This window comes from Crocodylus siamensis, chromosome 5, assembly GCF_052110815.1.
Source record: "Crocodylus siamensis isolate JL-2025a chromosome 5, ASM5211081v1, whole genome shotgun sequence".
In the NCBI taxonomy this organism is placed as follows: Eukaryota; Metazoa; Chordata; order Crocodylia; family Crocodylidae; genus Crocodylus; species Crocodylus siamensis.
The window spans coordinates 146,554,050-146,578,708 of record NC_143399.1 but is presented as its reverse complement, the minus strand read 5'-3'; the positions used below and the strand labels follow the sequence as shown (position 1 = coordinate 146,578,708).

The 24,659-nt window shown below is 41.1% G+C and overlaps 1 protein-coding gene and 1 long non-coding RNA gene across 3 annotated transcripts in view; one reads left to right on the top strand and one right to left on the bottom strand.

Annotated features, from left to right (window-relative positions):
* The window catches only part of SATB1 (SATB homeobox 1), a 109,952-nt gene extending 107,165 nt beyond the window's left edge, over positions 1 to 2,787 (bottom strand). Inside the window, exon 1 of one of the 2 annotated variants that reach the window (XM_090046582.1) lies at positions 2,654 to 2,787. Coding sequence is in view for 1 of the 2 variants with exons in the window: in XM_090046585.1 (XP_089902711.1) it covers positions 2,654 to 2,657 (4 nt within the window). In the remaining variant the exon portion in view is untranslated. The remainder of the gene's footprint in view (positions 1 to 2,653) is intronic. The other variant, XM_090046585.1, reaches the window with a different exon arrangement.
* Positions 2,788 to 3,089: 302 nt separating this feature from the next.
* The window catches only part of LOC149864704 (uncharacterized), a 45,237-nt gene continuing 23,667 nt past the window's right edge, over positions 3,090 to 24,659 (top strand). Inside the window, exon 1 of the long non-coding RNA XR_016442237.1 lies at positions 3,090 to 3,222. This is a non-coding gene — a long non-coding RNA (uncharacterized LOC149864704). The remainder of the gene's footprint in view (positions 3,223 to 24,659) is intronic.

Genomic DNA, 24,659 nt, shown 5'->3' with positions numbered 1-24,659 from the left:
AGCAATGCCAGGTATGCACAAGAGGGTGATAAAATGCTGCAGTAGTATCTGTGCTAGCAGTATCTAGTATCGTCCCTGGAAACAGGACTAAATTCTTTTTTTTTTGGGGGGGGGGGGGAAAATCACACTTTTTCGTGATTTTTTATTCAAAAGTATACCTCCAATTACAGTTTTTTCTTTAGTGCAGATTCAGATGGTTATATTTTTATATACATATATTAGTTTTATTAAAACACAGTAACCTCTTTGACTAATTCTCCAAATATAACTAAAGTGCCTAAGGAGGGCTGCGAGTTAAAACTTATTGTTTTCAGTTAAGAAACTGGGTCAACAGGATATTTTTAAGAAACAACTAGTTCATATAATTAAAAATATATTTTTTTTGAAGAATACTGGATATTAATTCAAGATGGAATGAACCGAAGTCATATGAATTCAACCCCTTTTCCAACTGAAATAGTAACGTAATGGAAGTTAGTGGTTATTTAAGATTTAACTGCACAGAAGACGGACACTTCTCTGGTTTGAAAAGGTGCACCTGCCTACATCCCACTTGGGAGTTTACATTACAGAATCACTATGGTGCTTTGAAGAGAGCACACTGTCTTTAGTTTAATACTATCTGTAACCAAAGGATCTCTATAATAATAAGGACAGGTGTTTGTCAGCTGACCTCCAGGGCCTACACTGCAAACCATGATCTGTCAGACCAAAATGATTTCTATATCATTCAAATACATGCTTTGGCTAATTTGGCAGATTCTCCCTTTTCCCTATTCTTGCAAAGCACTATGTGCTATCAGGGAATCACAGGCTCACTTCACCTGTTTCATATTTCTGTCTCAGAAAAAAGCAGTATTTAAGGACTTTTTTTTAGTAGCTAAAATGACAAGAGAAGAACAGGGGAAACTCTTTTAGATAGTTACTTTGCTATTTAAAAAGCAATAACAAAGAATATAGAAAGGAACTGTTACTTCTTGAGAGTGTATGGACAATATGCATTCCATTTAAATATTTTTGCCTCAGTAAACTCATTTTGCATACAAAGAACTATTATTTATTACATATTTGAACTTGTGGGAAAAAGAGAAGGAATGCATTGATTCCCAAAATAACTATACAGGCTTTCTGGAGACTTTATGCTTCTGTGTTCTTCTTTAACTTAGACTACTCTTATTACAGGGAAAAGAGGAATTCCTTGGAGTCAGTGATTTCTCTTTCATTAGCTAATGTATTCACGAGTGGGTACAAATGTAGACAATGATTTTATTTTTGTTACATCACCTTATTTTATATCCATATGCATGCTGTTTGTTTGTATGTATATAAACATGCATGCAGGCATTATCTTGTTGCTTGCTTTTTACTTACATAGTCATAGCCAATAGATAATGAGACGTTGCTTCCACTTGGTAAGCAAACTAATAAGCATGAGAACTATAAAGAGATACGCTAACATTAAAAAAAATGCAACTGTATATAGCAATTTAGGACTGTCACACAAATAACCTCATCCACAAGAACACGGCGGAGTAATAGTAACAGTACGATACAAATGATAGGCGCTATACTATATTCCTGCCTTTGCGCCGAATGCAGCCTGTTTCAAGCTGTGTTTTGAAATAAGGCATCTGAGTTAACACCTTTATCTCTGGTGACTGTGTGAAACCCTTAAGGAGATCCTGAAACATGCAACCCATTCCCTTCAACTCTGGTTTCAATTTTAACGCTTCTTGTAACCTTTCCCAACCACGCGAGGAAAAAAACAGAGTAAATACATTAAATTTGTTTCACAACAGATGCTTAGGTTGTTTAATATTTCAGATGCCTATTCCTGCTAGTCTTGTCTGCACATTTGTCAAAAAAAAATAAAAATAATAATAAAAAAAAAAAGTAAGCTTGCACGCCAATGTTTGCCAGCAGCCTGGAGCAGACAAGTTGATGAACCTGCCTAGACCCAAAGAACAGAAAGTGGAAAGAACCGCTGCTAAAAAATCCCTCCACCCCCACCCCCCATATAGAGCAGCCTAAAGCAGGGCTGCTCCTCTCCCACCTACCTGCACCTTGAAAGTCCTGGGATCTCAAACTATGGTGGATCCCTTTCCCAGCAGATGGACTGAATGAAGCTGACTGCTCATTCTTGCCCCCACCCCCTCGGCAGCTCCTTGCCACTGACGAGCTGGGGGCCAAGTTTGCGGGGCGGTTCAAGGCTCTCCCCCAGCACTCGCAGGGGCCAGGCTCGGAAAACTTGGGAGGCACCGGGCAGGACCCCCCCCGCGGCCACTCAGCAAAGGCTTCGCTCCCAAAGCGGCCGGTGGGAACAAAGCATCGCCTACTCCTTTTTAAATATATGTTTTAGGAGGGGCACAGAGAAAACAAAACAAAACAAAAATCCCCCGAGGCGCAGGGGAGCCGGAGGACGAGGGATGCTGGAGGGGGGGTTTGCCACGGGGCCGCCGGCGGCAAGTTGACGGCTGCCCCCGGGACCACCCCGCTGCCCGGCCCGCGCCCTCCCCGACAACTTTGCCAAACTTTGGAGGCAAGTCGCGTCTCCCCCCCGGCCCGGCGCCTGCAGCCCGGCAGGTGCGGGATGCCCTCCGGCCCGACCCCAACCCCGCCCTGCCCCGCCCGGGGAAGGGCTCGAGCCACTCACTCATGGGAGCGCGGCGCGGCGCGGGCCAGGCTGGGCGACACCGTCGGCTTCCCGGGCGCCGGCGAACTTAATTGCACTGAAGTTCAAGTTGGCTTCGCACCCATCCGCAGTGGGCGTTTAAAGGAAGGCGAGCGGGGGAGAGAGGAGGAGGAGGAAGGGGGGGGGGGGGAGCCGCACGCCCCCGCCCCCGCTGCTGCACCGCCCGCCGCGCAGGAGGAGCCGCCGGCTGCCCGGCTGGATGCGGCCCCGGGGCGGGGGCCGAGAGCCCCGGGCGCCGGGGGCTCCGCACTGCACCTCGCCTCGCTTCGCCTCTCCCCCTGGCGGAGGCTGCCGGAGCCGGAGCCGCCGCCGCTGCCCTCCCTCCGCGCGCGGCCGCAGCCAGAGCCGGGCTCGGCCGGAGCAGGAGCAGCAGCAGGAGCAGGAGGGTTGGTGCTCGCCCGCCCGGCCCTCCCCTCCCCCCGGCTTCCTGCCCGGCGTGTTTTGGGGGCTGACTTGGGGAGAGCGGCGGGTGTGCGCGGCTCTGCCTCTCCCCCCCCGCCCTCTTCCCTCCCCGTGAAGTAGGAAGTCAGGTGAGAGACACACACAATCCCCTCCCAGCCCCGGCGAGGTGGGTAGGAGCTAATCACTGTTGTTGTTGGGCTGGTGGCGATGGGGTTTCATGCTATTATTCCCCCCTTCCCTTCTCCTCCCGCCCTGCTCGCTCCCAGCAGCGCCCCAGCTCCCCCGCTTCTCTCTGCTCCCCCCCTTCCGCTGCACTTTCTCCCTCCCTCCGGCGCAGTTTCTTTCAATATTTATCCACCACATGCTCGGCTGTCAGCTGCTTCCCCCCCTCCCAACCCCGGGCGGGAGGAGCGAGCGGAGCAGGCTCCGAAAGGGCCGTGACAAAGGTGATCGATACTGGGAGGATCCGGGCCGGGGCCGGGAAACTTGTGCGGGAAGCGGCCGCCCGGGGACGGCTCGGAAACCTGCGTGGATGGACCCGACAGCTGGCAGCTCCCTGCTTCCTTTGAGTGCGGGGGGAGAGGGGCGGGGGCATGCGTCTCGGATTTTGTTGCTGTTTGTTTGCTTGCTCGTGGGTTTTGTTGTTTTCTGTGGGTTTTTTGTTGTTTTCTGTCCTCTCCTTGCAAAGATTTTACTTGTTAGGCTCTTGCCGCGAGCTGCAGCTCTGCAACTCTAAGCCTGCTGAAGCGATTTTGCAGCCGCTTCTCATTCTCCCCGTCTTTTATGTGGTGTTTGAGCTTGCACAGAGTGCCCTGAACTAACTTTTGGTGTCTGAATGTCTTCATCCATGCAACTGCTGCCTGGAGAGAGACTTTTCTTCCCCCGCCACCTTCCTTCCCTTCTTAGCTGATGCACCCTTTGTAAGTCAAGTTCCCGGAAAGTGAAGCTGGCAGTGAATTCAGGCTTTCCTGAAAGCTGAAACACGTGTCTTTTACTCTAGAAGCTTGTGAAAAGAGCGTGCTGGGGGACATGAACCTCAAATCTATTCGCTTCCTTTATTTTTACTTGGTGAACAGTTTGATCTTTCAGCTCGGAAACCAACGGAACTATGCCATCTCTGAAATAGGCAGACAAGGGTCTTTGGGTAGATGTGCAATCTTTTATTTGACCAACTAAAGAGAAATTGCTCTTGGCATGCTTTTGGGCACAGACGCCCTTCTTTGGGCATAGGGAAAGTCTCCAAAATGACAGAGACCATCATGTTTACACAGAGGCGCCTTTCCCTAACAAGTCCCTGCCACACTGACTTGTTACCAGTCCTGCTTATTGCTCAGAGAAGCTATAAGCTTGTAACACCACTAGTAAATGATCATTAATCTGGAGAGAACACATAGCCCAAAGATTACACAATAGTAGTAATAATTAGTAAAAGTTACTATTGGAGATTTCTATGCATACAGGACATAAACTAGGGCTGAAGTTATCCCATTATCTTCACTTTAAATGTAAGATCTGTTTTCTCCCCCCCCTATTTTTTACCTTGGAAACTTGGCTTTTGAAATCTCTTATTACCTTACAGGATAATATAAAGAGAGCCAAAGCAAAGAGACCATTTTTGCACTTCTATAGACTCATTTGGATGATTGTCCGATTAAGCGCTCCATGTGTGGCACATTTTCTCTTTATTAATCTCCTTCACTTGCGTTAACCAGTGTCAGAGGATCCGCATGATGATAGCGTTTCATATCTTCAGAATACTGGTAATCAAATAATTAATCCATGTAACTTCCCATTGACCTATCCACCAAATGCACACGTGAAGGAAGTGGAACAGAAAGCATAAGCTATTTGTCTGCAGCCATAGACTGAGTCAGATGCAGAGATTAGAATTAAGGAGTTGACTGATTCCTAGTTTAGATTTGACTTCCCCCTGAGCATTATCTTAAGAGAGAGTTGTGATATACACATTTTCTCATTATTTTAGTAGCAAAGGTGTGTATGTGTGAAAACAAGAGGATCTTTAGAGCTTGTGTCCGTGTACACATGTTATTGATAACTATGTAAAATTAAACTGGGTGGCTTTTACAACAGACCCCCAACACTGTAGCCAGACAGTTTGCTTTTGAAACAAGAAATCACTTACCAACATTTACATCTGTGCTGTAATGGTACAGACTTGCTCCAAGATGTTTCCACTTTCATGAGCAGGTATGTCCAAGTATATTTTGGCCACATATAGCTGTGAAAGCACTTGCAGATGAACATGTCAGAAGCTCATTGTTACCTTGCTCTTTGTGTAAGATTTTAAGTACTTTTCATTCTAGGTGTCTTCAACATACAGAAAGGATTAGTGGAATGATTTTCCACAGGTGTGCTGTGAAATCCTTTCAAGGGTGCTGTGGGGAGCTGTGCAGCTTTAGCATTGTTAGGTGCAAACATAATTCACAAGATAAACCTCGAGATTGCAAATAGGAATCCGATGGGAGCTGTTCTGCTCCAAGTTCTCTGCAGCAGAAGAATTGCTGTATTATTTTTCTATAGTCACGAAACTGAGTGAAAACTAAGAGCTGACATTTTTCTGAGGGGTACTTTGAGTCTAAAAAGCTTGAGAACCACTGAGATGGTGATTCTCTTACTTGACAAAAAACAAAGGTGGGAAAAGCGTTATCTGATGCTTACTAGGATTTGTTCTGAAAGATTTATCTTTCATATCATTTCAAACTGAACTTTTTGTTAATTATTGCAGTGGTTCCCAAAGTGTGGTCTGCAGATGACTGGTGGTTTGTAGGCCAAGATAACTAACTGGTACAAGGATTGAACTGGCATTCAGCTTCAATTAAAAGGTTGATAAGGATGCCTTTTGGTTTGCAAGAAATGTTGAGATTTTCAACATTTGAAAACCTGGTCTGCTGATCCAAAGAGTGTATGAACCTTGAATTATCCTAAACAATTTCTACTATCGTGACAGACATATGGACCAATAAAATGTAATTGGTTAGATTGTCAGCTTGAGTATAACTTGAGTACGAATAGGTTTGCAAAATCATCCTGTGGTCTGTAAGAGGCATGTACTAATTTGACCTGTATAGCAGGTTAGAGATCCTGTAGAAGCAACCTAATCATTTGATGCTGAAGATATTATGATATTTATAATGTGGTAAATAATGAAAAACAGAAGGCCAACACTGTATAATATATTTGAATATTATTCTTTGCAATATTAGGAAGCAACCTTTACAGTTGTCATTCACATCAATGGAGCAAGAGGTACGTTGCATTCTCTTTATCTGTGGCATGTCATCGAGGCTGTGCCATTACACTGTTATATTATGATATGACAGAGCACAGATGGCATGCCTAAAAAGCAGGTGTACGATATAACTTTCATTTCACTGACATGTTGCTTTTATACATGCTGCAAAAGGAAATTTCAGTGTCCATTTTCCAATGTTTGCCTGCCAAGTGTCCTGTAAAAACTACCAGAATATTCTACTCATTTTGCTCATCCCTGAAGTCTGGAATTTCAAGACAGCACAAATCAGATGTTCATATATATTTATCAGTTTATTCATGTTCACAGCCACATTTTATCTTTTGAAATTTCAAACTGCTGATTTGAGGGAAAGGGGTGCAGTTCTGGTTTAAATAATACTAATAGTATTGGAGCAAGATTATCTGTCACAGATGAAAATGGCTTATGAATCATAGTAATCCATTCATTAGTTTATGGATTCAGAGTTCTCTGGGGACTGTCAGAAATCCACAATACCCCTGAATGTTATGGGATTTTTTTTTCCATGAAAGATGTGTATAAATACGTGTATTCAGAAAGTTTCCTATTGATCACCCATCTGATGGAGACTAAGTAGAAATTATTCGAGTCAGAAGGAACTTAACAAAATATTTTTCTTTAATTCTATTTTTCAGAAGGGGTAGTGCATAATAGCATGCGTTTGCCAAAGTACTTTAGGTCAGTCTGTACCCTGTCTTGGTACTCTGTTACAACAAATCTGAGGACATACAGATATAAGCATGCCATTTTAGATCAGATAAACCAGTAGATCCTCAGTTAAGTGTGTACAGGCTGCTGTCAGATACTTAGATGCACGTATAAATAAAGCCAGGGAGAAAATGAGAGTAGAATCTGGGCATGCGCATCCATGCGGTCCCCTTCCTGCACCTCCACCTCTTCTTCGGCCTCAGGTCTGAAGTGAGACAGCCAAATGAGCTAGAAGAGATGCCATATTTTCTCACATACAACATGCACCTCCTCCCAAACTCAGCCCCTTAAAATTAGGGCTCATGTTTTAAGCAGTTGAGCTGTTTCCTTTGCTGAAAAAGGAGCCTGCCTGGAAAGACTGTGCATGCTATGCAGCTGCCAAGATGGCTGCAGTTTGTGTACTTGGCAAACTGAAGGCGGGGACTCTTGTGTTAACCCTCTCACAGATGTAACTAGTGCCTGAAGCAGCAAATGAGCTACTGGTAGTACTTTGAGATTGGTGATGTAGAAAGAACACTTTATTTACAGGAACTTATAAAAACAAACTAATTACCATGAAGAAGTAATAGCCTTGCTACTGCCTTTTGCAAGGGCCTGGGACCTAACCTTGTGTGACCTAAAGTAAGTCCTGGAAATATATGCTGCTTGCAGATGTTTTTTAAAAAAAAACCAACCCAGAAGCCGGAAAAAAACATGTTACTGGAAGCAGCGTGTTACTACAACCTGGCTCCACAACATCTGTGTAGATTGGGTGCTTCAGCAGGGCTTTTTGGCACTTTTAGCTAAAGCTGATTCTATCAGCTATTAGATAAAAGCCCTGAAGCACCCAATCTATACAGATGTTGGATGAGCCAGGTCCAACTAACGTGCTGCCTCTTCTGGGCATGTGCTGGAACGTGCCAAGTTTTAAAATAAAGCACTGTTTTGGTTTGGTTTTTGTAATGTCTGCAAGCAGCCACAGTGTCTAGGAAGTGTGGCATGGCAGAAGACAAGCTGCCACACTAGAAAGTTCGTGGTGCTACTCTTCCCGGACACTCTTTCTTCCCTGGAGGACTTGCTATGGCATACAGTCGGCCATGACCCTGGAAAAAAATTTTTTTCCTACATTCTGCCTTCCAAGAATAAGGTGTTTACCTTATTTAGGGGCAGTTGTTCACAAGATAACACAGTACTTCAGTAGGTATGTGAAGTTGATATAATACTGAACTCTGGATGATACAGAAGGCCACATTTTTGCCTAGACTTACACTTACATTAAACATCTGTAACTTGGATTCATGTTCTGCCCGACAGTAGCGCAGAGCAAGTCTCTCTAAATGACAAAACCTCTTAATAAAGTTAATATGTTGAATTACTTAAATCGTTCCCAAGCAATTTGTTTCTAGTATGAATCTTGCTTTTTTCCTGGCTGCTAGCATATGACTAAAGCAACAGCAATGAGATGTTCACAATAATTAATCGTTTTTATGATTTGTTGCTTTCACTACGGTTGATCTAAACTTAGCAAGCCAGAAACCAAAAATAATATCATGTGTCAGGCCTTTTCCCTTTACACCCAAAAACAACTTTATAATCAATTCAAAGCCTTTATAATCATTTCACACTGTAATGCTGCTAAAGCAGTCAAAATACTGTTCAGAACCAAGACTTGCTTATAGCTGTGTTAGTAGGGTAATGACATGAGAAGATTGTAACCCTCAAGTTGCCATCAGGATTGCGTGCGCGCGCGCGCGCGCACACACACATACACACACGACTTCATAACTATGGTTTCACATAAAATGGTTATCTATTTTAGTTTAAGTTTATTTGACAGTTTTATCCTTGTCTACTTAATGTTTGTGCCTCCAGATTCTTTCTTTACACTAGTATATCTGTAGAAGGAAATTTAAATGACTCCTTTTGAAGGAGATTACTGCTCTCACTGTGGTCTTTCAACTACCCTACATCATCCTGGGCTGATTGTTCTAGACTTAATGCCATCTTTAGAAGTAAGATGATGGAGATTAGCCTCAGTGAGAATGATACGTCTTTCCTGAAAGTTTCATTCGCTGAGATCCCTAACACACCTTCAGTAATAGGTTCAGTTGTCATTCCTTCAAACAGACTCTTTCTCCTAATTGTTACTTTCTAGAAAGGCCATATTTTTCTCCCTGATCCTCCACATCGTCTCGGTCCCTTCAACAGTCTTCGTAAACCAGGGTAGTCAATCTGTGGGACAGGTGCCGCAAGCAGAATGGGCAGCCTTTGTGTGTAGCGCAGTAGATGAGGGAGGGGACAGGCAGCACAGCAGCAGATAGGGTAGAAAGTTGAAAGCAAAGTAGCAAATTGGGCAGGGAGCACAGGGTTGGAAGCAGAAAGCAAAGCAGACGATCAGACAGGAGAAGGGGATCAGAATGGCGCTTGAGGAAAATGTAGGACTAATTTTGCAGGACAAAAAGGTTGGTCCCCACTGTTCTAAACAATACTTGCCTTCTAGTAAACATCACTACAGAAGAGACTTTTGGTTATCTTTGGAAGTCAGTCCTGCCTTGGAGACAGCCTTTCATTTGCTGTGTGGAAAGGAGGGCAGATCAACCTACTGCAATTGCAAAGAGTACCAATATTTTTTTTCTATTTTTCCTGATTTTTTTTTTTTTCTTTTCCTTTTCCCTTCAGCCTGCATTCAGTTTGAATATTCAGAAAGTTGCATTTCTGTTTGTATAATATCTCTTCTTGCTGTCAACTGTTTTTTCTTTTCTCTTTTGCATGTCTGCTCTGTCTTGGTTGCATTAAGATGTCCTGTTGCTTTCAGTGATGGACTGCCCAATCAAATCAATACAGAAACCAAGCAAACACCACACCTTTACAGATGTAAGATATGCGCAGTAAATGCCAGCTTTACATTTATGTGCATTCCGTAATCATCTATTTTGACTTATACAATGCTTGCACAAAAAGGTTTGTGTTTTGCAAGTGATACATATCTCATGTATGTATTTTGATTCTTATTAAGTAAGATGGCATTGGGTGTGTCACTAGAATTTCAAAAATGTTTGGGAGAGAAGAAATACTAGAATATCAGCTTCTCTACCATACTTACAAAGTCCTGAGAGCCAGAATGGCTATTGTTGCCCTATGTGTCAATAATACAGACACCTATATCATTTCTGGGAGCTGTCTAGAGACATGATAGTTAGGGGTGCAACCTCTACATTAGTATTTCATAGAGCATTAAAGCAGTAAGTGAAGAAGAGAAAGGGACTGCATATATACTCGTTCCTTATAGCATTCATTCTACCACTGTAAAATACAGGGTACTGGGTGAGAGGGGCCTATGGTCTGACCCAGTATGGTACTTACTATGTTCTTATAACATCAGCATACATTATCTGCTCCAGATTAAAGGGTTTTATATAGAAGACCCGGTCAACATAACTTAATCAGCAAGACCTGTATTTTTTCTACCAGACAAAGGGAAGAAATTAGTCACAATATAAAAATAAGCATTTTACTTCTGCAATTATGTTTTTCACCTTGGTGACACTGTGAAGTGAAAATAGAGGATTTAGCACAATTCCTCCTTTAATAGATGGGAGATTTTTAATGTGAGGCCTTAGTTCAATAGTGTACATCCTAGCCATTCATTCACCAGAGTGTGAGTTTATTGATCATCAGCTCAGCTTCAGGAGTTAATTATACCGTGGTATACAGTATCTTGAGTACTTCAATAATGAGATTGATCAACAGGTTGTGTGTATATATTTTAAATAACATTCATTATAAAACAACCTATGATGCATTTGTAAATGAATAAAAACAGGGACATATTGTGATGAACACACATGCTTCCAGCAATGCTTGCTTCTCAGTGAATAAGAGGGATCCAAAGGAGCTGGTTGCGTAAAGTGGGACTTGAGTCCAGAATTGTGTTACTGAAAACCCCCACTCAGCTGTTGCCCTACTTTGGGGGGCATGTAAACTGCACAGGTGGCACAGTTTGTGACCTTGAAATTCCCTAGGCACCTTCAGTTCTTTTACACCTCATTTTCAACAGCGCAGAGCAGGTCAGCACCTAGATCACACCTCAGCCCATGCAGAGCCATGTAGACTCTCCCCAGTAAACAAACAGGTGTTCCTCTGCTTAAGTCCCTTGGAGGTGGGGGGGGGAGGGGGAGAGGGGTCTTGATCCAGTGGCCATTCTCAGAGCACATCTATAAAATACTGTTATGACTAGACTCTCACAAAATGCAATAGTGGCTACTACTTAATTTAAAATGTGATAGTGCCTGCTCTCCAGGTTTGTTTTGTTTTATCCAATGACTACTTAATGCAAAACACAAAAATCACCTGGGAGCAAACAGTGGCACGCAGGACAGGTGCCCTGTTAGGTTAGTGCCATAACCACTAGGCTACAGAGTCAGCCCCCCACGCACTTTTTTTGATTTCTTACCCAATTCATCTTTTTTTTTTTTTTTCCTGGAGCAGTTTCATCAGGAACAGTCTAGTAGTTTAAAGCACTCTCTTAAGAAGTAGGAGCTGTGAATTTGGTTTCTTAGGTAGAAAGGAAAACTGAACCTGGATCTCTCACCTGGATGAGTGCTCTATCTACTAAACTCGTAGGTAAAGTGATAAGAGGTGGCATCTCCTCCCTATGCTGTGTTTTAAAAGAAAAAACAAGCAAGCTCTGTTTATTCTTTGAATGAAAGGTCATAGGTACTGGTCCCCAGGAAAGTATTAAGGCTGTGGTTCCTGGGTAGATAAGTGTATCTCCCAGCAACCCAAAGATACCTAAGCTCTGTGAGAGGGTTGTGCTTTGGACTTCATTGTTCCCTATTAGCTAGTTCTGGGCAGCTATGTGCTAAAAGTGGCTCCCTGCTTCCTGTCTTGAATTGCCCCTCTGAGGCACCTAGCTCTCCCCCTGTGCTGCATGGGGAGCCTAAGCACAAAATTTAAATGTCTAGTTTCATAGGAATTGGGCACTACAGTACCTAAGTTTTAGGTTCATGAGTCCTTGATTGGTTCTGGCCTTCCATTTTGACAGTCATATTATGTTTATTCATAACACTCACTAAATGAAAACTAGGTCTGCTATGAATGTCTCCTTCTCTGTAGAATATGTGAAACTTTGTATCATTCAAATTAAGCTTTCCTAAGTCAAGTTTAAGCCATTCATCCCTTTCCTTCTTTCTGTTCCCAAAGATGAGGGTCATGAATCTTTTTTCAATTGATCATTGGTCAGCAGGTGACATTCCAGATGTCCAGTGAGAGAGGTGTGCTTGTGTGCATGTCTGACCATTTTATGTTTTACCTGGCCAATGTTTTGGTGTGTTCATCTATAAATTTACTGTATTGGAATTAACAGCTTTCTCAACCTTACCTGTGTTGTGACTTACCAGTAGGCTTTTTATTTCTTCCTCAGAAAGTCTCTCATTGTTTTCCTGCTTTAAAATAAAAGGGTCACATTATTCTTTACAAAATTAACTGTGGTCAAAAGGGATCTGCACATGCTGCTCCAAAATGGTACAAAATGTGTATTTGTTTCATATATGATAATCAAAACACCTGACTTTTCCTTTCAATGCTTGTATTGTACTGTAAATGGCTTACTTTTACATTAAATTTGAAGCATCTTAAGAGCAGCACCACACAGTACAGTTCAAGAATATTCATTTTTAAATAATATATGATCTGAGTTCTGTATTTCAGTGGATTGCATGTCACAATCCTTATCTTAATTTGAGTCCAGCTAGATAGAGTGTCTAAAAATGAGATTCATTGCTACTCTAACCCCAATGTTAAAGACTTTTTTTTTGCTAAAAATTAAATATTTTTTGTAAATTTCCAAAAGATGGGAAAAACGTATACATAAAAAAATATTAAGAGCATTACTAATTTAGACTGAATATGGATTTACCCTAATCAGTTCCTAAACCAGGGATGAGAGGAGGAGGCTGTTTAAAATCTCCACTAATACTCTGTAGCAACTCTCAGCACCATGTTAGAAGGAGCAGGGAAGGTGGGTGGAGCTAGTTTATTATGGACTCAGGTCTGCCCTAGCCCCTGCTGATACCACAGGAAAGGAGGGTGTTTTATCTACAAGGCTGCAAAAGTTGCTATAGAGCTATCCCACTCGCATTCTGCCATCAAGAGTAGGGAATACTTTAAATCCCCTGGACTCTCCCCAGTAAACAAGCTGGCCGTTCTGGCTATGCATTGGGATACAGATTTGAACCCTAATTAGCATCTGCAGCTTGATTTAGAAAAGTCCTTATGATCCTGAAAAATTTGAACTGTAGACTTTCTGGTTTCTCTGACAGGCAACTACCTACCATAAACAAGAGGAATTAGAGTTTAGAACAGACAGACTTGTCCTAAGCTTCGCTCATGGCAGCTGTGGCATTCTTCATTTTTGCAGAGAAACTAGGAAGTCTGCAGCTAAGGTTCCCCAGAATCTTAAGATTTATCATGTAGCAATTCTTAAAACAATGGATGTAGATACACTCCTTTTGGGAATTTCTCAAAAAAAATGTTGGCAAACGTAATTTTTAAACCACTACTTGTAGTTCACCTTTAATGATTTACATCCTCTAGTCCTAAAGCCATATTTGTTATAAATGACCGAACTTCACTCAAATCAATTGAACTGGACGACCTTTACTAGCAGGGAATTTAGCTGAACAGAGCAAAACAGAGATAAATATGAAGTGAAAGTGGACTAACTGGTTGGCCCCCTGATCTGCTGGAGCTGTCCAGGACTTTATCTGTAGTGCAGACAGAGGTTTGTTTTTTATTACAGCAGAATTTGTAAAGAAGTTTGGAATTGTAGTCTTTCATAACGGATATAACTGTTACTTTTTCTAACCACCTGAGACGCATTTTTAAACGTATGCAAGTATTAGAAAATTGTAATACACTCCTTTTTTTACTTTGTATTGTACACAATTTGTGCATATGTATACATATTCGCATACTTCTGAAAATCTAGCCAATGTGGATCATCGCTGATGTGGAAAACTCTTTACTCTTTAGTTTTATATTGAATGCAATTCATCATGACAAGAATCATATTAGAGCAAGATTCAGCACAAGGACAAAGGCCTGGTTGGTAGATGTTATTTTTCTTGGAATACTTGTTTTGAATTTTCCATCTCTTGCCATAGGGATCTAAATTATTATCAGAATTACTGTGATCAGATGCTTCATCTACATATAGTACTGTTAGCCCCTACTATTCATTATAAATGGATCAATTATAAATGGTGGTTTAAAAAAAGCCCACATTTTAATTGAGTAAACCTTCTGACAAAGGAAAATACTATCATGGAATACCTGATCTGGTGCATTTGCAGGGATCATATCACATGTTAAACTATCGCAGTTATGAGGCTCTAAAAGCACAATGCTGGAAATCCTGTGCTCAGTAATTGTTTCTCTGACCACATCATGCAGAACTTTGTACACCATAATGGCACGTTTACAGTCATGGAAGTTCAGCAGAAATAAGCTTACTCTGTACTAACGTCTAATATAACTTCCATCTTGAGCACAGCAAACATAATTATCAGTATTTCTGCAAGATGAAGTCTCTCTTGTGCCAGTTCCTTGCAAAGATACTGGCTGTTATAATAGTCGCATCAAAGTCATACTTAAGAATAGACCATACAGTGAACCACGCAAAGTGATTAAAATAATCCGATTGTTTAACTTTATTAAATACTCACTGGTTCTTTAGAGCTAAACAGAATCATTTCATTCTCCAGAAAAGCATTCAACAGTGGCTATTAATATGTACATTTTGATTTGTGCCATTCTGCAGTGGCATTCAAGGCCTTTTGCAATACTACATGATAATATATAGAGAGAAATATCTAAAATAGCATTCCATATTTTAAAAGTATTTATTTTTCTCTGAAATCCAGTGTTTCAGATTGAAGACTGTGATGAGATGTCTGGGATAGCAATTTATCCACAGAAAAGGGTAGCAGCATTATAAGCTGCTCTATACTGACCTGCCTTTAGCCATGTTTCCAGAGAAATTGGGTCTGAGATGTTAGAAATTTCAACCTCTGTGCCGATTCAAACCTAAACTACTTTGTTTAGGGTACAAAGAAAAGTAATTCTTAGGACTACTAACAAATTCCATGAAACCCAGTAATAGCCAAAGTTTTTAGAGTTCACATAATTATGTATTTGAGCCAACCAAGAACCCTCCTTTATCAACAGAAGGCATCATAACCACATAGTAGGTAAGTTGATACCTTGTAGCAATGTACTTTAATAACCAAGACTAAAAGTAATTAATGTGAATACAGCTCTAGGAGAAATGTTAAACACAGTCATACCACTGCATCATTGTTACCACTGACCTTGTTTGAGATATGGTAGGACAACGTTGGTATCTGTCGGTGGTATTCATACAAGAGGGCAGGGTGTTGCAGATTATGACTTTATAATAGGGAATGTCTGTAGAAAACCTCTCCTTTTCATGCAGAAAAACCACTAAAACCATGCAGATTATCTATGTGAATTATCTTTCCTAAGCCACGTATTTGTGCAAGTGAGGTTGTTTACATACCAGACGAGAATCCTGGAAACATTCAGAGTCAGGTAAAAAGTACTGCAATTGAGACTGACGTAAACCAATTGGAGTGCTTATGCAAATAATGCCTTCTGGTTTGGTTTCTCAGTAGTTCATAGTCTTTCATGAAGACTTACTGATAGCTATGTTAATCTTTGCTTCTTATTTGACTCATAAGAGATAAATTACAGCTTTATCAGAATTTCCAGCTTCCTCTCCTTTTTACAGTGTTAATTTAGAAATACTATGCTTAAGATATTCATGACAATAAGATGTTTCTAGTGAAGGTATTCAAAGAGCCAAGTCCTGCTTTCAGTTATACTGATCTAAATGTGGCGTAAGTCCATCAAAGCCATGTTTCTCTTACAGCAGGGCTGTTCAACTGGCAGCTCCTGCCCAGCCATCACTTCCTCTATCGCTCTGGCTGCAGCAGCAGCCAAAGTTTCTGGGCTCCTCCTGGTTCTGGTCCCTGTCCTTGCCTTGGGGGCAGTGTGGTATGGCCTGTGGAGCTAAGACTGAGCCCAGTGCCATGCAGTGGAGCAGGGAGAAGATGTGCAGCCTGGGGGGTAGGAGCATGACTCGTACTAGTGAGGCCTGCAGACGTGTGCACCCATGGGGTGTTCAGCCTCCAGCCAACTAGAAGTTGGACAACTCTGAGTTACAACATTCTCACTGGATTCTCACTTACCGAAAGCTTCCTTTATATTGCACGTGGTATAAATGGGCCATAGTATAAATGAAAATCAGGCCACATCATTTTTTTTTCCTGGTTTTATATGGTATGACTGAGAGCTGTAATTGGCACTTTGACTATACTGAGTATAATAATAGATACTTTATGCCATATGTGCAAGATATTTGGTAAAAGGAGTAAATGTGCGCCCCTGTGTACTTTCTCTGCCCATTTTTTCAACAGTTGCCTCCATCCCAAGGGCAGCAGAACTGGTAGAGAAGAGAGACTAGATTTGCTTTTTAAGGAATTACAAGATCTTTAGGTGTGTTTCTGCAATACAAAGATAAAATTGGCCTGTTTCTCTCTCATGCTAAGTGTTGATCTTGTCCTTGTTCAATAAATTCTTACAATCCCTTTGCATAGAAGTTAACATATGTTATAGTATGAATAAAAATAGATTAAGAAAATAAAAATAGTGGAATACATTGTTTTGCTTTGTTTTTTTTTTATCTTAACCCCCTGCTGAGTTTGTACATTATCTTTTTCTTTTTCAAGGCTTCTTGCTTTTTAAGCTGGTAGTTTTCCTTTTCCTTTCTTCTTCTTTTCTTTTGCTAAGTTAAGTCACACTGTCCCAATCGGGATCTTCCCACCATTGCAGTACTTGCCACCCATAACCTTGTTTTATGATCAAAGGGGAAATAAAAGGATAGCAGCAATGTTAATAGGCTTTCCCATGCAGTCTCTCTGGGAATGGTCTTTTTATAAATGTCTTGAACTTGACCTCTTTGGAAGGCACAAAGGTCCAACACACGTTTTAAAAGTTATATTTAAATTTTAATTTTTTTTATTCTGTGAAGCCATTTAAAACCTGGCCCTCAAAACACAAAGCATAAATCTTTCAGGATAGTCAAACAGTAAAATTGATGTGTGCAGAGAAGTTCTGGAAAACCCCTAAAGCTCTGTAACTTCACTTTTCATGTCATTTTATAGATAATTTCTCTGACACACCAACAAAATAATCAAATGAAACCCAATATGTAATATTGTGATTTCATCATTTTGGCATTTGAACTTTCAAATATAATTCAGCAATGTATTAGGTGGTTGGGAGGGGGAAGTTTTTCTTGCCTCACCCTTTTTATAAAAATGTTCTTTAGAGCCAAACATTTGAGGCATTAGAAAGATTTACAGTAATAATATTAGTAGCTATAATGAACTTGGGAGCAAGGGAGTGTTCTAACAGATCTTCAGAATGAGTGAGTTTTTGTAAGCAATTTTACCAACAGATAATAAATATCTAGGAACATAGTTTTCTTTCTCTAAATGTTTATGCTAACAGTAATGCTTGTAGGAAATACGTATGTTTGAGACAAGGATACAGATATCTCAAACTTTATAGCATGCTGTATTAAGTTTAGGTGAATATAGTTCTCATTAAGGGCATGGGCTAGGCAGTCCTAGAGGCTTAAAGCCTTTAACAGCAGAAAAATAGGTACAGTGTTGGCCACACCAGTGCTGTAGTTCCACACTGAGTCTAAAATAACCTTGAGGAGAATAATTCCCTGGTGTGTTTAGTTTTCCATTGCTTTTCTAAGACTGGCAACAGAGGCCACAAGTGTGTATACATTTTTCAATGCAGACTGCTGTATGCTTTAAGTTGAACTGAATAGCAGTTTAATTCAGTCACTCAGAATTACTGACCTGGGGAGAGCTGGAGCTACTGAGCCCTGAAGTCCATCATTGATGGACTAGTTGTCTGACATGCATTATACCAACTACTATGTTACACTACACCTAGGAAAACAGAGTGATATGTCTGTGTTCAACTATGTAATGTCCTACATGCAGTTCCTAGACCATGCCAGAATTTGCCTTGCCAGAGCTGGAGGTGAGAGTAGACCACATGAAATGGCCTTTTCCACTTCTGCTCTAGTTCCTCTCAATTGCATCTAGCTTCAATGCCCACCTTGAAGCAGGGATTGCTTGACTGTAGTATGGTTTCCCTTTCCTGACACAGAGCTAGGGCTCTCCTGTGCCAGGGGAGCTGAGCAAGCTAAACTGCGTAGGTTTATCTTAAACCAGTTTTGACCATTTTGAAACAGGTTTATGTGCATGGAACTTCTGTTGTATTACTTATTTGAGCCGGTTTCCAATCACTTATACCAGTTTATGTCTAATTTGTGTCTCTAGCCCTAGAGTCTGATCTAAATCCTATTGAAGTTGATGGAAAAACTCTCACTGACTTAATGAATATTGGTTTAGGCTCATAGGGCAGCATTACAATCCCTTTGTGCTAATGGAACAGCACAGAGGACCTACATTTGGAATTGGATAAAGACCCTAGAGTGAAATGATCCTAAACATGCTGCTAGAAATTGATGCAAACAGAATATGTGCTCAGACACAAATGGCCAGAATTTGACCTCAGTTACACCAGTAAAAATCTTCTGACTCATGTGAGTAGAACTTAAAGGGCTAGCCCCCAAATCTGAAACTTAGATGCACATACAAACCAGAAGATTCAGAAAGAAGAGTGGCACTGTAAAGCAACAGCCCCATGGTTTGCTGGAACACTTTTGGACAAGTAAATGTGGCAGGGCAGTTGACTCAGAATTTTCATTCTGCTTAATCACTACTCTTGGTAACTAAGCTTAGAGCCTAGCTAGACTTCATTATATTGATTATGATTTAATCTAGCTGTATTTAGATTCTATATAATACGGATGTTTTTCTTTCTTTCTTATTTTTTTTGCTCTGTACCAAATACATTCTGTTTTCATTTTAAATAGATGGCTGAGTTAAAATAGTTTTCAGGTGCCCCACAGAGCTGGAAAACTGCCTTTTTCTGCACATAAACCTGCTTTATGATTGAGACAGTTACTTTTAACAGATCAAGATTTTCCTTTCCATATAGTGCTGTGATACAGCAGTTGGGCTGTTGGAGACCATTGTAAACAGAGATGGAACTGATTGGTTTTAAGCTAGTTTACATTCATTTTTGTCCATGTGTCTGCATATTTTCACTGAGGGGGAGAGTACTGTATTCGCCCTCAAAGACTGATCTGCAGATAGCAACTTCAGTTTAAACTATGATGCTAATGAGAGCAGATCAGTCCATTCCCCCATGTGGTTTATTAAAATCTTAATTTCAGACATCAATAGATGAAGAGCCCAAAATTTGGAAGGACAAAAAACTCCCACTAACATCAAAGTATATAGTAGTTTTGCTTGGGTAAGAATTGAAGGATTGGCTCTTTTTATAGCTTTACTTGCTACCTATCCAGGACTGTTTTCATTATTTTCTGATCATTTATCTTAATGTTGCCAAATTAACTTTTTTATTTGGTAATTAATATAAAGAGCTAAGAGAAATTTTAACCTACTATCCATCCATCTCATTTGAGCTGATTTAAAATCTAAGCTCATTTCTTAAATGCAGGTGGGGGGAGAGGGTTTGGCATTGCACATCTAAACTTGAAGGGGGAGAGAATATAAAACAAATAAGAATCAGTTTCTTTTCTGGAAGTTTTGAACAAGTTTAAACAAATCTAAAATGGTATTCACAATAATAGATACTAATTAAAATGTTGAAAGCTGCATTGGAGAGAAATGAAAAGGAATATTTTGAGCTTCATCTCCTGCAATTTAAGTGTGTATGTGTGTGCGTGTGTGAAGTTTTTTCATGTTTGAAGTAAGTGTGGAAGTATTATACCTTGTGTTATTTCCCTGATAAATGCTATTGGTATTTGCCATTTTATGTGGTGTTATTTAAACAGCAGATGGAGTTAATCCATTTCTAAAAGATAATACAGAATGGTTAGAAATTATGAAAAAATGCCAGTGTGCAAAGATTCAAGAGCAGTATTTCCTGTTTGTGCCTTACCTGGTAATTTTTTTCTACATAAACCTGATTCATAATGGAGCCAGTTAAATTTAACAAGTCAAGGTTCCCAGAATGCTACAAGTATTTCTACTTGACTATATTATCACTGTTATCAGTGCCAAATATACAATCTGTGTCTAAACAGCATTTGCTACCAGATCTATGTTAAAAGTGCTAAAAGAAAAAAGCAGGACATGAGAGTGGAAAGAAGGATCGGGATGTGCAAAGGCTGGGAAGCTTCGAGACTGCATGTGATTAATACATAACCAGAGTTAGTCTTTTGTAAGAAAACAAGGAGGAGCCATATTCCCATTTGAGGTGCTTGCCTCACCTCACCTGCACAGGTAAGAATACACATTGCAGCCATTAAATGGTTTCCTCTTTGTGCTATTACTAAGCTTGGTTTAAGGTCTTGGTAGGACCAAGACTTGGGGACCTGGGTTGCTAAGTAGAGGGGTCCCCTGGCTTACTCCTACCCTGGCTTACTCTAGCAGTAGCAGAGACTTGCCTTGCATACAAGTAGGATCAGTGACACTCTCGTCCTATCCCTCTGTCTCCCTAGAAGTGCACAGGTGATGTACCAGGAGATTCATGATGCTTCATCTGCTTGGTTGGATGAGCCAAACTCTAGCATTAGAGTAGCATTGAAACAGGCTGTCTAGAGAAGTTGTAGAATCTCCATCCTGGAAACTTTCAGGAGCAGGTTAGACAAAGACTTGACTGAGATGCTTTAGTCAGGGATGATCCTGCCTTCATCAGGATAGACTAGATGACCCTTCAAGCCCTACTTTCCTATGAGCCTACTCTGTTGTGGGAGAGTCATCCACCCCACAGCACAGTGGGCCATGAAGTTGATGTTATCATTATGCCTTGTAGCAAGATTTTAAAGTCCTAAAGAGAATGGGATCAGTAGTGTGGAGGAGGAATGCATTTGTTTATCTATTATCTGTCTCTTCACAGAAGTAGAGCACAAGAATTCATCAGGAAACACCTAGAAATATCCGGAGGGATTGAAAGGTGTGGCAACTATGGATCTTGCTTAGTAGATTTTCTTGAAGTTGTATAAAGATATGCCATCATGGGCAGGTAATGCTACATTTTTTGCCATCACCCACAGCTTGAGAACTGAACAAATCAGAACTCAAGAGAAGAGGAAGTCATAAATAGAGTTAGGAATGCATAAGTGGACTTGGAAGAATAGTGATGCAAGACTGGGAGAGGTGTCTGCAGTTGAACCAGATTTCAAAACTTGTTAACTCTTTGGCTGCTGGTGAAAACCTTTCCTTATGCAAAAATATTTGTGATCCATTGTGGTCTTCCTGTCAGTAACATAGTAGATGGAAGGTAATTTATTGGTTACCTAACTGCTTAACTGTGGTTTTCTCAATTAAAGAGAAGACAGAGGCAAAGCACAATTAGATGAGGGTTTGCAAACTGTGATCTAATTCATTGGAAAGTATAGGGAACAGGTGAGAACCCTAGAAAAATATCAGTTCATTGAATTTTTATAACTTGATGCCACAAAAGAAAACCTATAACTTTTTAGCTCCAAGATGAATATTTCCTACCTACTCGCATAACATGAGAAGGGCAACTGCCTTCTAGATGAAGGACTGGAATATTACTTGATAGAAGGAACCATCAGTCTGTTGTCTGCTTATAAGACAAGAGTTTGGCTTTTGGACTGGAGTGTTGTTTTCAAATTCTGGAGAATGCAAGTGATGCACGTTCTGTGTAAGGCCACATGGCAGCCTGACACTTTTCTCTGTGTGTGTGGAAATTGACCAGAGTAGCCATACAGAAATAACCATTTTGCTATACCTACTTTACTTTTCTAGAATAATTTTCCTGGGTGAGCACCCTGTTCCAGAATGTAACAGATCTTGTTCTGGAATAATTATTCAAGTTGCACAGCAAAGTAATTATTCCAAATAGAGTCACTTTTATATTGCAATAGCGTGTCCATGGGGACCTATTGCAAAATAGCTTTGCTGGTTGACTTTCCCCACCTAGACAGCCCATGAGGAATCATCGCTAAAAAAAAGATTGTGGGGGAAGAATGCGAGTACGAATGAAGTGTGAATGTTATGTTAAAACTATATATTTTCTTTACATGAATGTGTGTTGTAATAGCAGGAGACAGACTTTTTGTCCAAACCCGTGTAGCAAGAACCAGTGGCAGATTTACTCTTTAATAGCCCTTAGTTTAAGAGTTACTTAAGAAATAGTTCAATCAAGGCTTGGTTTATGTTAAATGTAAATATTTTGTTTATTATATGGTACTGCCTCTTTGAATCTGTCTGCAAGCTATGCCTAATACCGAACTTCAGTCTTTTTAGCATACAGTAGAACCTGGATCATTTGTATCTGGGTGGTTCCAAAACCACCTAATTTAAAATGGGTTGCTGAACTAAAAACAAGTTGCACTGATGTTTGCTGTGGTTTTTACTTCAAAGTGTGCCATTTTTTTGATCAGCTAGAGCATAGGCAGCATGGTCATAAATAGCTGTTTGAAGAGGCATTGTTCTTCAAAATAAAGGTTACTGCAAAGAGAACACCACAGTCCTGCAAAGATCTGAAACATCTGCTTCTTGCTACACAGGTTTAGACAAAAGTCTTTCTTCTGCTATTACAACACACATTCGTGTAAAGAAAATATACAGTTTTAGCACAACATTCACACATCATTCATAGTCCTGGTTTTGACTCTGTATACTCCTTTCCAAAATACATGCCTGAAAATATGGAACCCTAGTCTCTTCAAAGTTAAGCTAAAGTGCAGAAAAGGGGGGTTATTATATTATTTTATTCCATTCCATTAATATTCTGAGATGCATACTACTCCATTGTTTCAGACTGTCTGCAGATTCATATGGAGGACACTGCATTGGTTGTACTGGTGATACATTTGCAAATTTCAAATTTTCCCTTAAAAATAAAAACAAATATTGGGATACAATGACATGACTCTAGGACTGTGTTTTCCAAACTTTTGAGACCTGGGGGCGCACTTTTTTCTCTGGATTAAAATTGGTTGCACACAACTCTTATAGACAAAAAGGTGTGTGTGTGTGTGTGTGTGTGTGTAATATATAGACATGCCTATACATACACAAAACACACACAGAAATATTGGGGCTGTGCAAAGCTTTGGTCCCTGATTCGATTTTGGAGGAGATTTGGCCCAATTTGGTGGCTGAATCTCCGAATCGGAGGACCCTTTAATCTCTCTGAATCGAATTGGAACCCTCAGAATCGATTCGGAAAGATTCTGAGATTCAGACAGAGACAGTTTTAAATGTTTTTTTACATGCCTCTAGGTAGCAGGGGCTCACGAATGTTGCGATGCTGGGGCACTTGGAGTGTCCCACAGAAGTATGGGGGCGCTCCCCAGTGCCCTCAAGGAAGACCCGGAAGTGGACCAGAACTATTTCTGGTCCGCTTTCAGGTCTACCAGGGAGCACACCGGGGGGACTCCCTGCACCCCCCAGCTCAGTGACTGGTGCCTCCTAGGTCTGTGGGGCACCTGGAAACCCCCTGTGGCTGATCACTGAGCTGGAGAGGCATGCGGGGGGGAGGGCTCAGCACACTCCCCGGCAGACCCGGAAGTGGACTGGAAGTACTTTTGGTCCATTTCTGGGTTTGCTGCTGAGCATGTGGAGGGCCCTCGTGCTCCTGTGGGATGCTTCAGGTGTCTCAGCATTGCAGTGATCATGAGCCATGCCTGCTACCTCAAGATATGTAGAAAAAACTTATAAAGCTGTGTCCGAATCGCTGATTCTGTGAATCAGCATGGAATCTTCAGATTCAGATTTGGCCGAATGGAATTGGGGACAGTGATCTGAATCAACAAATCGAATCACTGTCCCTGATTCTGCCTGAATCTGAATTGAATAGGACCCTGTTTGCACACCCCTAACAAGTGTGTGTTTGTGTATAGATAGAACCAAAAGAAATCTCATGAGGTTCAACAAGGACAAGTGCAAAATCCTGCACTTAGGACAGAACAATCCCATGCACCAGCACAGGCTAGGGGCTGACTGGCTGGACCTCAGCTCTGCAGAAAAGGACCTAGGGGTTACAGTGGACAGTAAGCTAAATATGAGGCAATAGTGTGTCCTTGTTGCAAAGAAGGTTAATGGCATAGGAGTGTTGCCAGCAGGTCAAGGGAAGTGATTATTCTTCTCTATTTAGCACTGGTAAGGCCACATCTGGAGTACTGTGTTCAGTTTTGGGCCCCCTCACTACAGAAAGGATGTGGACAAACTAGAGAAGATCCAATGGAGGGCAACAAAAATGGTTCAAGGGCTGGGGGACATGACTTCTGAGGAAGGACCAAGGGAACTGGGCTTATTTAGTCTAGAGAAGAGGAGACTGATAGGAGATTTAATAGCAGCCTTCAACTACCTGAAGCGGGGTTTGAAAGAGGATGGAGCTAGACTGTTCTCA